Raw genomic sequence first — 13,426 nt, forward strand, 5'->3', positions numbered from 1 at the left:
AGAAATCCTCAAGAAGGCTCTCATACTTGAAAAAAGAAAAAAGGGAGAAAGGGGACACAATCCACAGACTAGGGAGACCGATGGATAGAACCAGAACAGGATAGCAAATATTCAACTATAGCATTAGGGTAAAAATAAGGAAACTACCAAAACAAGGATGATCTTAGCACTCTAACTACAAATTAATAAGACGAGTTGGAATAAAAAATGAAAATAATTATTTAGGAGGGGAAGAGCAAAGGGTCTAAATCAGTATTGGTCGAGTAAGTAAGAGACCACCAGAGAATAGACTATATTATACACGAGATTCTAAATACAAACTTCAAGGTAGACACTAAAATAAAGTACAGAACAGAGTCACAAATCATAGATAAGGAAAAATCTAAGAAACCCATCATAAGAAATTGCAGTATTAAATGGGTAGTCTAAAGCACACAGGAAAACAAGATAATGAGCGACAGATTGACAGCATTTAGTCCACATGCATCAATAATCACTCTCAATGTGAACGGATTGAACTCTCCAATAAAAAGACACAGAGTGGCAAAATGGATTAAAGAACAAGATCCAACAATTTGTTGCCTCCAGGAAACACACCTCAGCCCCAAGGACAAACACAGACTCAGGGTGAAGGGGTGGAGGAGAATACTTCAAGCAAATAGCAAGGAAAAAAAAGCAGGTGTTGCAATTCTCATATCAGACCAAGTGGATTTCAAAATAAGACAGGTAAAGAGAGACACAGAGGGACAATATATAATGATCAAAGGGACACTTCATCAAGAAGAAATAACGCTTATAAATATCTATGCACCCAACACAGGAGCACCAAGATTCATAAAGCAACTATTAACAGACCTAAAGGAAGATGTTAAAAACAACACAATAATAGTAGGGGACCTCAACACCCCACTCACATCAATGGACAGATCATCCAGACAGAAAATCAACAAGGAAATAGTGGAGCTGAATGAAAAACTAAAACAATTGGACTTAATAGACATATATAGATCACTCCACCCTGAAGGAGCTGAATACACATTCTTCTCAAGTGCACATGGAACATTCTCTAGGATAGACCATATGTTGGGAAACAAGACAAGCCTCTACAAATTTAAAAAAATTGAAATAATAACAAGCATCTTCTCAGATCATAGTGCTATAAGGCTAGACATTAATTACTAGAAAAAAGCTGAGAAAGGCACAAAGATGTGGAGACTAAACAACACACTACTGAACAAGCAATGGATCATTGAAGAAATAAAAAAATACCTGGAAACAAATGAAAATGATAGCATGCCATACCAACTCATATGGGATACAGCAAAAGCTGTATTAAGAGGAAAATTCATCGCAATACAGGCACATCTTAACAAACAAGAAAAATCCCAAATAAGCAACCTTAAAGCACACCTAACTGAACTAGAGAAAAAAGAACAAATGAAGCCCAAAGTCAGCAGAAGGAGAGAAATAATAAAAATCAGAGCAGAAATAAATACTATTGAAACAAAAAAGGCAGTAGAAAGGATCAATGAGACAAAGAGCTGGTTTTTTGAGAAGATAAATAAAATTGACAAACCACTAGCCAGACTTACAAAGAAAAAAAGGGAGAAAGCTCAAATAAACAAAATCAGAAATGAGCGAGGAGAAATAACAACAGACTCTGCAGAAATACAACAGATTATAAGAGAATACTACAAAAAACTATATGCCAACAGAATGGATAACCTAGAGGAAATGGATAAATTCCTGGACTCCTACAATCTCCCAAAGCTCACTCAAGAAGAGGCAGACAATTTGAACAGACCAATCACAAGGAAAGAGATTGAAACAGCAATCAAAAACATCCCAAAGAATAAAACCCCAGGACCAGATGGCTTTCCTGGGGAATTCTACCAAACTTTCAGAGAGGATTTAATACCTATCCTTTTCAAGCTATTCCAAAAAATTAGGGAAGATGGAACACTTCCTAACACATTCTATGAGGCCAACATCACGCTGATACCAAAACCTGACAAGGACACCACGAAAAAAGAGAACTACAGGCCAATATCACTGATGAACATAGATGCAAAAATTCTAAACAAAATTTTGGCAACCAGAATTCAGCAATTCATCAAAAGAATCATACATCAGGATCAGGTGGGATTCATACCAGGGACACAGGGATGGTTCAACATCCGCAAATCAATCAACGTGATATGCCACATCAACAAACTGAGGAATAAAAACCACATGATCATCTCAATAGATGCAGAGAAGGCATTTGACAAGATCCAACAGCCATTTATGATAAAAACTGGGCATAGAAGGAAACTACCTCAACATAATAAAGGCCATATACAACAAACCCATAGCCAACATCATACTCAATGGGCAAAAACTGAACCCAATCCCCCTGAAAACAGGAACAAGACAAGGATGCCCTCTATCACCACTCTTATTTAACATAGTACTGGAGGTCCTGGCCAGAGCAATCAGGCAAGAAAAAGGAATAAAAGGAATACAAATAGGGAGGGAAGAAGTGAAACTCTCGCTGTTTGCAGACGACATGATCTTATATATAGAAAACCCCAAAGAATCCATTGGAAAACTGTTAGAAGTAATCAACAACTACAGCAAAGTTGCAGGGTATAAAATCAATTTGCATAAATCAGTAGCATTTCTATACTCCAGTAATGAACCAACAGAAAAAGAACTCAAGAATACAATACCATTCACAATCACAACAAAAAGAATAAAATACCTTGGGGTAAATTTAACTAACGAAGTGAAGGACCTATATAATGAAAATTACAAGGCCTTTCTGAGAGAATTGGATGACGACATAAGGAGATGGAAAGACATTCCATGTACATGGATTGGAAGAATAAACATAGTTAAAATGTCCATTCTACCTAAAGCAATCTACAGATTCAACGCCATCCCAATCAGAATCCCAATGACATTCTTTACAGAATTAGAACAAAGAATCCTAAAATTCATATGGGGCAACAAAAGACCCCGAATTGCTAAAGCAATCCTCAGAAAAAAGAACAAAACGGGAGGCATCACAATCCCTGACTTCAAAACATACTACAAAGCTACAGTAATCAAAACAGCATGGTACTGGTACAAAAACAGGTGCACAGATCAATGGAACAAAATTGAAAGCCCAGAAATAAAACCACACATCTATGGACAGCTTATCTTTGACAAAGGAGCTGAGGGCATACAATGGAGAAAAGAAAGTCTTTTCAACAAATGGTGCTGGGAAAACTGGAAAGCCACATGTAAAAGAATGAAAATTGACCATTCTTTTTCACCATTCACCAAAATAAACTCAAAATGGATCAAAGACCTAAAGGTGAACCTGAAACCATAAGGCTTCTGGAAGAAAACGTAGGCAGTACACTCTTTGACATCAGTATTAAAAGGATCTTTTCGGACACCATGCCTTCTCAGAGAAGGGAAACAATAGAAAGAATAAACAAATGGGACTTCATCAGATTAAAGAGCTTTTTCAAGGCAAATGAAAACAGGATTGAAACAAAAAAACAACCCACTAACTGGGAAAAAATATTTGCAAGTCATATATCTGACAAAGGCTTAATATCCTTAATATATAAAGAACTCTCGCAACTCAATCACAAAACATCAAACAACCCAATCAAAAAATGGGCTGGAGACATGAACAGACATTTCTCCAAAGAAGATATACTGATGGCCAATAGGCACATGAAAAGATGCTCATCATCGCTGAGCATCAGGGAAATGCAAATCAAAACTACACTAAGATATCACCTTACACCCGTTAGAATGACAAAAATATCTAAAACTAATAGCAACAAATGTTGGAGAGGTTGCGGAGAAAAAGGAACCCTCATACACTGCTGGTGGGAATGCAAACTGGTGCAGCCACTATGGAAAACAGTATGGAGATTCCTCAAAAAACTAAAAATAGAACTACCATACGATCCAGCCATCCCACTACTGGGTATTTATCCAAAGAGCCTGAAGTCAGCAATCCCAAAAGTCCTGTGCACCCCAATGTTTATTGCAGCACTGTTTACAATAGCCAAGACGTGGAAGCAACCTAAGTGCCCATCAACAGACGAATGGATAAAGAAGATGTGGTACATATATACAATGGAATACTACTCAGCTGCAAAACAGAACAAAATCATTCCATTTGCAATAACATGGATGGACCTTGAGAGAATCATGTTAAGTGAAATAAGCCAGCAAGAGAAAGATAATCTGTGTATGACTCCACTCATATGTGGAATTTAAAACTATGGACCAAGAACAGTTTAGTGGATACTAGGGGAAAGGTGGGGTGGGGGGTGGGCACAAAGGGTGAAGTGGTGCACCTACAACACGACTGACAAACATTAATGTATAATTGAAATTTCACAAGATTGTAACCTATCAATAACTCAATAAAAAAAAAAAGAAAGAAAGTAGGAATGGCTGTATTGCGTTAATGGCTATGTTCTCCTCAGAGCACAGAAAGTTACCAGGGATAAAGATGGACATTACATAATGATTATAAGGTCAATTCTCCAAGAAGACATAACAATCCTGTATGTGTATGCATCTAACACCACAGCTTCAAATTACACAAGGCAAAATCTGTTAGATCTGAAAGCAAATATAGAAAAATCTCCAATTCTTGTTAAAATCTTCAATAGTCCTCTCTCAGTAATCAACAGAACTAGTGGACAGAAAATTAGCAAAAATATAGAAAAATTGAACAACACCATCAACCAACTAGATGTCATAGATATTTATACAATACTCTACTCACTCAGTGGGAGAATATACCTGTTTTCAAGTGCGTATGGAATATTCTCCAAAATAGATCATACCCTGGATCATAAAACAAATTTATATACAAAATAAATTTTCTGACCACAATAGACTTGAACTAGAAATCAGTACCCAAAGATTACAGGAAAATCTCCAGACACTTGGGAATTAAGCAACACACTTCTAAATAATTTATGGGCCAAAGAGGAAGTCTCAAGGGAGAACAGAAAATGTTCTGAACTTAATAAAAGTGATAAACAGAGAAATGAAAATCCTGATTATCAAAGTGAGAATGTCATTCAGGCAGTCCAGAGCTCTGTGTAGAGAGAAGAGCTTTTCTCTAATTAAACAGTTTACTTTGTCATGGTTTAAAGACAGTGCTTTAAATTTTGATATTAGCCACAATCATACTGGATATAATAGAGAAAAGTTTATGTATACTGCATTTTCCCCATAAGATTGCTCTCTATAAGATGATATGGCCAGGCAACCAAGTACAAATGCCACTGCTCCTCAGGAACTGGCTGAATGTCAATAACAGACAAACAGTCCAAGAGTGATCACGTGAATGTGCAGTTTGGCAGGGCCAACAGACTTGAGATCATAGCTTCTCTTCTGAAAGCAGTCTTCACAGGAACTTTTCACAAAAGTCAAACAGTTAAAGCAAATTCTAGAGATATGGACCAGGAAAAAATGTGAATTGTTTTCTTATAATTAAGGAGACCAGTGGAGAAACTGTGCTTCTAGATTCCTTGCTTCAAGTTTCTCAAAAGTAAGTTCATTATATTTTTCTCTGATTTATTTTGGGAGTTTTCTTTTTATTTATATCACAAAATTGTGAATGAGGCTTTAGGAATTGAATTCAAACCATCTGTGGGGAAATTATTTTGAGTAATGGGCTATTTTGATGTTTTTGGATACCTGATGTTTAACATTATAAAGATGAAAGCGTTGAGTTAAAACACAAGTTTTAAAAAATTATGCAACTATTAAATGGTTTTAAGCCAGGAATTGAATGTAGGAATAACTGAAATTTGCTAAGAAATTGGTTGTAAAGACCTGAGAGTCTTGAGAATTGATTTGTAAATCTGGGTTATTTTTGAAGTTATAGTGATTTACTTCTATTGCAGAATAATTTGGGGCCTTTTTTTTTTCTGGCTTTGAGAACTGTTTACGAAAGCATTTACAGAAATATTTTTTACTGCCCCTATCTCTCACTCTCAGGCTATAAGAATTTTGGAAGTATAAGATGCTTTCCAGGATCTTTTCCTCGGCGCACAACATGTATTGAATCAGAATGTGAAATATGTGGCTTTTCCTTATCACGATATTATTTCAAATGCACATTATTTGTGGTAAACAGAACTTCCATGTTCCTATAGTGTTAGCATTTGTTCTGAATTTAACAGCCATATGAGAGGAGAAAAATCATAGTCATTATAATTTGAGACTATTTATTACATGTATAAAAAGGAATTCATGCGGTTATTAGTCTTTTGATAAACTACAGAACCTACATGAATTAAGGAAAAACAAAGTAAGCAATACTAATTTTACAACGGAAAATCTAAGGAGTTGGAGCCAGACCAAAGTTTCCATGCTTTCATTGGTCTGTGGCCTATTCCACAGTAAGGAGATCACCCTCTTGGCCAGCTTACGTTCCTGTACAGCCGTGAACAGTACCTTTAAAAGTGTCTATGCTGAATTCTCTGCACTAGGAACAACCTTTGGGGATCCTCAGCCCCCTCTCCCTGGACAACATGACCTCATGCTTTCTTTCTTGGAACTGTCTTCCTCCCTCCAACTGTCACGCCATGGGCTTTCTGACCTCTTTGTTCAGTCGGCTTCTACCTAGACTTGCCCCGCAGCCTCAGGGAGCAGCCATGTGTAGGTTCTTCCTCTAGCAATGCTCTCTAGCAAGGCCGTAGCGGCTAATACGCCTACTGTTTGAAAGAGCTTCTGGACACCTTACTTGAGTTTTGCCTCTAGGAAATAGTACAGCCCTGAGCATCATCCTCTTCTGTGAGTGGAATGAACCTCAGGCAGCGGCACACCCACTCCCTACCACTACAGAGGAGTTCATGGCAACCATGTGGTTTTTATCCCTGGCTAACAAGACATACACATAGAGGGAGGGGACGAGTTGCTCCAAATTCAGGACTTAAGAGCCAAATTCATGGCAGAGCTGCTGGCTCTATGCTCAAAAGTCTTGACCCATTCTTCCAAGTCACATCCCTGGCATGCTTCCCAGAAAACTGATGATTGTTCCAGAATCCCCTTACTTTCCATAATTCAGCTTAGATACACTATTTCCTCCTTCAGTGAAGTCCTTTCAAGAGCACTCAAGCCTCACACTTTTCAGGAGAGGCTCAGCAAACCATATTTGTGTAGCACTGGTTGATTAGGGCTGTGGAAAGTGGTAGTATTATTGTTATGCAAGGAGGCATCTCTTTCTGGGAGGTATTTCAGAAGAGTCTTTGTTGCAATAAAATCTCTATATAAATTCCCTTACTAAATCATCACCACCACCACCACGTTCACACGTACACACTCATGTATATGCTCTTTGTCCAAAGCTGCATATGCTAAAACTATGATTTGCTGCTTCTACCAGGGGAAGGGTGTGGTCAACTGCTCTACTCTCACTCTGTTTGCTGGTGCAATGTCTATGGAAGAATAATGCTGCTCTCTGCAGGCAATTTTAGGTAAAGTACATAGTATGTTTTCACAGTGAACTAGTCCACACACAAGGCAAAGGGTTCTTAATCCAGCTAAAGCCTATCCAAGCCCAAATCAGGTGGAGTTTCTACCCTCCATCACAAGCACAAGCTCAAATGTATCACAGTAACCTGTACAATCTATTGGCAAATCTAATTAACCACAGGTGGTAAAAATAAATTTACTTTATGATTTAAACTAAAGATTGAGCCATATTTCCATATAATAATAACCAGAATGCTCAGAGTTGGAATTCAGCAGAGAAGTAAAGTATCTAGAAAGTCTTTGGTTGTATGAAGAGGATAGGGAAAATAAATGATGATAAGTTTTCATTAAAAAAAAGTTCCCCAGACAAGTCCAAAATTTAAGAGTAACCATTAAAGGATATAAATATCTCCTATATCTTTGTGACAGTAAAGAAAACATGGGGGCGGGGGGAAGAAAAGGATAAAGTCCAATAGAGGATAAGAATACGTACAAAACTAGAAGCAAAGAAAAAGCAGGTTTAACATGAGAATAAAACACAATGAAAGATTATCCCAAACAAAAATTTATACCTGGTTACATTCACCTCTTAAAAATGGTATCCATCAGTTTGGATATCTAAAAATAAAGCAACTATGAATTTTCCATGCATTAAACAAACATTTAAAAATTTAGCAGAAGGTTAAAAATAAGAGGATGGGTAAAGCTATGTTAGGCAAATATTAAGCTAAAGAGACTTCACGTCTCCATGCTCTTATCAGAAAGGAAGCAACCTACCATTAAAACACAATCAATAGAGCAATGTTTTATGCACCTAACCACTTACTTTGAACTCATGTAACCAGTTTAAATTCATGTACTAAAACCCCACAGAAATACAATAAGAAATTGGCAAACTTGTTATCAGAGTGTAAAATTTTAATAGAATTCTACCACGAAATTATTGATCTTGTAAATATAATATTAGAAAGGATGCTGAAGATTCAAAGAACACAATTTTAAAAATTAAATACATATGGACAAAACAAACTAAAACATCTTGTATGTGTATTTCAAGCATACATGCAATATTTCCAAATACTAAAATATGCTGCAGCACCAAGGAAGTCTCCAGGAATTTCAAAGAAGCAATATCTTACAGACCAGTAGCTCCTCTGACCACAGCATGGTTAAGTTGGAAATCAAAAATAAAACATTGCAACAACCAAAGAAACATCAATATTGTAGACGCTAAATAGAAAATCTTAAGCAATATATCTGTGGTCTATTGTTGCATTTACATTGCGTAGCAAAAAAAGAAAAATGCAACAAATAACATACCACAATAAGCATTTATAGCTGGGATATGTGGGGGTGGCTCCTACGAGATCCTAGATAAGCTTGTTCACATCTCTGGGGCCTGGCTGGTTATCATCTGATGTATCCTACTCTAAACTGAGATGACTTAGTTCTGTTTCAGGAGGCTTTCATCCTCCAGAAGCCATCTCAGTTATGCTCTTATAACTATGGCAGAGCCACAGGAGCAAGCAGACACACTCAAAGCCTCGTAAGGTCTAGGCTCAGAAGAGGCACATCATTACTCCCACCTCCTTCTACTGGTCAAACTTGTAGTCCCCCTTTGTGGAAGGAACTCCAAAGTTGCTAGACAAAAGGTGTGGACACAAGTAGAGGTGAAGAATTGGGGTCGCGGTGTTGAATAAGAGTGGTGAGAATGGGAACCCTTGTCTTGTTCCTGATCTTAAAGCTTTCAACTTTTCACCTTTGAGTATGATGTTAGCTGTGGGCTTGCCACATATTGTCTTTATTTTGTTGAGGTATGTTCCTTCTATATCTAATTTATTGAGAGTTTTTATTGTGAAAGGACATCATATTTTGTCAAATGCCTTTTCTGCATCTATTGAGATGATGTATTTTGTACTTCTGCAGTATCAGTTGTAGTGTCTCCCTTTTCATTTCTTATCTTATTTACTTGGGTCTTCTCTCTTTTTTTCTTACTCCAGCAAAGGTTTTGTCAATTTAGTTTATCTTTTCAAAAAGCCAGCTCTCAGTTTTCTTGATGTTTTCTATTGGGTTTCTGGTCTCTATTTCATTCATTTTAGCTCTGATCTTTGTTATTTTTTTTCTTCTGATAACACTGGGCTGAGTTTGTTCTTTTTCTAGCTCCTTGAGGTGTAAAGTTAGGTTATTTTTTTGAGATCTTTCTTTTTTTTGTTTTCTATTTTTTTCTTAATATATGCATTTATCACTATACACTTCCCTTTTAGAACTACTTTTTCACCTTCCCGTGTGTTGTGTTTCCATTTTCATTTGTTTTGAGATATTTGTTGATTTTCCTTTTGAGTTCTTCTTTGGCCCATTGGTTATTCAGAAATGTTTTGTTTAGTTTCCACATATTTGTAAATTTTCCAGCTTTTCTCTTGATGTTGATTTCTACTTTCATAACATTGTGGCGAGAAAAGATACTTGGTATGATTCCAATCACCTTAAATTTGCTAAGACTTGTTTTGTGGCCTATTACACAGTCTATCCTTGTATGTGTTGGGAGGTCTTGAATCTATGAGAGCTTCCTTTCCCTCCTTCGGTGATAGCCTATCTCTGCTTTGTATCAATGTTAGGCCCCTGCAGCAAACCTCAGCAGCAACTTATCTTTGCTCGGGAATGGGGGCAGGAAGCTTTCCCACCCCATTTTCAGTGGGAGACGGCTGTTACTTTTTGTACGGTGCAAGGGTTGTGTCAAGGAGAAGGTAGTTTCTTTCCTCTCTCCCAGGGAGGTTGGTCGTTTGCTTCTACCCATCCCTTAGCAGCAGTATAAGTGTCTGGAACAGGAGTAGAGGTAGGGGTAGGAGCATTTACAGATGGTATCCCCCACCAGCAGCAGTTGGCTGTTGCTTCAACCCCTCCCCATGATGCAACAGCAGGTCTTTGTGTGGGATTTCTGTCCCTCCACAAGAAGGCCACAGATCTTGCTCTTAGGAAAATATATTCTGAGAAGTGGGCAGGTTTTGTGGCCTGTGAGCCACGGAGGAGTCTCTCAGGTCTCTTGCTTTGCCTCCATCTTTTTTATCACTACCAAGTGTGACGTAACGAAAAAGGGTTGGCAAATAAGTGTGGAGTCCCCTTGTGCCAAGACTCCCAGGGATTGTAAACAATCATGCTAGTCTACACGGCTAGTCCACACTCAGCCTTTAACATTTCAGCTGTTTTCTTCTTACCTGCTTTTTCAGTGGCCATGTCTTCCTCCCATATTTACCAAAAGAGAAAGTGTTGTTGGGTCCCATCTATCCTTGGAGGAGACTTTCACCATTTGAAATTCGGTTCAGCTGGTTGCCTTGTGATCTCAGCTCTTTGGTGGGCTCAAGAAAAGTTATAGTTTGTCTGGTTTTCTCTCACTGTTAGGAGGGTAGCAACGTTTTCTTGAGACTTTATGCATCGTAAATGAAAGGAGAATCTAGGAAATAATAGAAAATGGCAATATCAAACATTGGTGAGGATATAGGGAAGATGAATTTTCATATACTTTTTACAATAATACAAATTGCTGCAATGATTTTGAGAATATATATATATATATATATATATATATATATATATGTTCCTGGTGACTCTCCAATGCCTCTTTTTGGCAAACATAAATACATTCTCAAAGATGGGACCAAGAAATAAATATCATTTAAAAGTATAATCCTCTTTATAATCTGCCAGGTTCTAAAGTCTGGTGAGTTTTCTATCTTAACATTCTAATTTTTCATAGAAAGAAAGTGAAAATTAAGGGGTTTTCTCCATGGGGGAAAATTTTTTTGAGTCTTCCCACAACAAATCAGTATAGAGTTCAATGACTTCTGGAAATAGCAAAGATCCCATTGAACTTCTTAGATAGACTAATTCCTAAAACTGACCATTTATTCAGGTTCTTTAACAAGCTAAATATAATAGCGATGTTAAGTTAGCATACATGGATGTATTTATTTGTGGAAGCTAAGAGGGGTGTGTGTATGTATTGGTCCGGGTGCAATCAGGAGACAGAAACCACTCTATATTTTAAATAGAGAGAACTTAATGTATAGAATTATTAAACAATGACAGGAGAATAAGTATAAAGATAAACTGAGAACTCAAAAGGGCATCCTAGGCTGAGGGACGAACAAACTCAGATGGGAAGATAAGGTGTTGAATAAGGTCTGTTTGGATAAGGTGTGGTTGCAGCCCGCTGACTGAAGAGAAGCCCGAATGGTAAGCTATGGGCACAAGAACTGGAGTGCACTGTCTTTGCAATAGGAGAGCTGAGAGAAACAAAGCTCTGGGGAAAAGGCTCAAGCTTTCTGGGGCTCCTAAATACACTACTGCTCCCTGAGTCAAGACCTGGAGAAAACACACGATGAAACCTGCCCCATCCAGGCACTTTGCACTGGAGAAAACCATTTGGCCTGAGCAGTGGGAAAAACATACAGTCTCTGGGAACGGGCAATGAACCACTCTGATCCCAGGAAGGAGAACCTCTTCCTGCAATGTGTCTCCAGTCCTCTCTACTGACAAAGCTTTACATCATGCCAGCTGGCAAAGAAAAATATTTAAAGGGACCAGATCCATTTTCAGAGAGCAGGCTGCCAAAAGTGAAACTGGAGCTGAGAGATAATAAATTGATAATTGGCACAGTGCATGACAAAAAAATGATGGAGTAAAGAGTTTGGAAGTAGCGGGAAAAGGGAGACAGGGGAGTAATAAAATGCTAACTTTGAAACAGTCAGATTCTAAGCATTCATTAGGAACGCTGGCGTTATCAGGTTACTCTTTTTTGTTTGCAGAATATTTCTTCTCATTAAGACCTTCATATTTACTTCATCCTCTCTCTTGATTTCTTATTAAACAGGGAAAAATGAGTAAGAGAGAAATAAGTGTGTGTCAACAAACCTGGGCCTTACTATGCAAGAACTTTCTTAAAAAATGGAGAATGAAAAGGGAGCCCTTACTGGTATGATTCGACATCTATGTCTCTTTGTATTTATGATGGGGAAATCTATATTCCTTGCAAGGTATCTACACTTTGTTTATCTCCTCTCCAGAACAATAAAACACTTTTATGCAACAAAAGAAGCTGTTCCTCAGACCACAAATCTCTCTGAAGTTGTTTTCATTGAGACAAGCTCATAAATTGAGGTCTAAAACCACTGATCTGGTCAGCAAAAGAGAATCCAATAAATGTTTTAAAAGTCAATGGTCATACCTTTTATTAGTTTTCCCACTTATAGTTTCTTTGGTTAAGACACTGGTATTCTGAAGACATGGTGAACACATCAACCCACAGAAATACATTTTCTGGCGTTTTCTTTTTTGGATCTCTTTCTTTTTTTCAAAATAAATCATTGTCTTCAAAAATGGTAGAAAATTTCGAAATGTAATTAGTGCCAAGAAGAAATTAGCATTAGCTCTTATAACCTGACCATATAACAAAAATCCTCGTTAAACTTTGGTATCTTTTGAAAATCAGATAGATATAGCTAAGTAGTATTTTTAACCAAATTGGAATTTTACTGTATACATATTGTGAATTTTTTTCTACAATCACGAATTTAGGAAACAGAATGATTTCTTATTGGAAGTTTTCAAGTGACCAGTATTGATAACTAACCAAGACAATATTTTTAAGGTCGCCTGAATTCTGCTGAATTTCTAATACCCAAATCCTGGCATGTAACCAATATATTATTAAGAAGTGAGAAAGTCCTTGGAACTGTCTCTTGTAACACACAAGCTTTCAGCAGAATTAAATACAGTGGGAGTAGGTCATCATAGTAATGTGAGCTGATAATAATTTAGGACAGCTTACCACTGTTGCTTCTCATATTTTTATGATCGTGCCTGCTTTATACTGGTTGTGGATCAATAAATTTGAATTCCTTTTAATAGCTCATTGGAATCACTCAGACTGCTGAATTCT

The 13,426-nt window shown here is 37.4% G+C and overlaps 1 protein-coding gene across 5 annotated transcripts in view; it reads left to right on the forward strand.

Annotated features, from left to right (window-relative positions):
* Positions 1-5,062: 5,062 nt before the first annotated feature.
* Positions 5,063-13,426, forward strand: part of LOC103541338 (ABC-type organic anion transporter ABCA8) — a 67,393-nt gene continuing 59,029 nt past the window's right edge. For 4 of the 5 annotated variants that reach the window (XR_011523281.1, XR_011523282.1, XR_011523283.1 and 1 more), the window contains exons 1-2: positions 5,063-5,560; positions 12,359-12,460. Coding sequence is in view for 2 of the 5 variants with exons in the window: in XM_008508105.2 (XP_008506327.1) it covers positions 12,365-12,460 (96 nt within the window). In the remaining 3 variants the exon portion in view is untranslated. Of the gene's footprint in view, positions 5,561-12,358; positions 12,522-13,426 lie in introns of all 5 variants that reach the window. The other variant, XM_070561525.1, reaches the window with a different exon arrangement.

Source organism: Equus przewalskii, chromosome 10 (genome assembly GCF_037783145.1).
Source record: "Equus przewalskii isolate Varuska chromosome 10, EquPr2, whole genome shotgun sequence".
NCBI classification, from domain to species: Eukaryota; Metazoa; Chordata; class Mammalia; order Perissodactyla; family Equidae; genus Equus; species Equus przewalskii.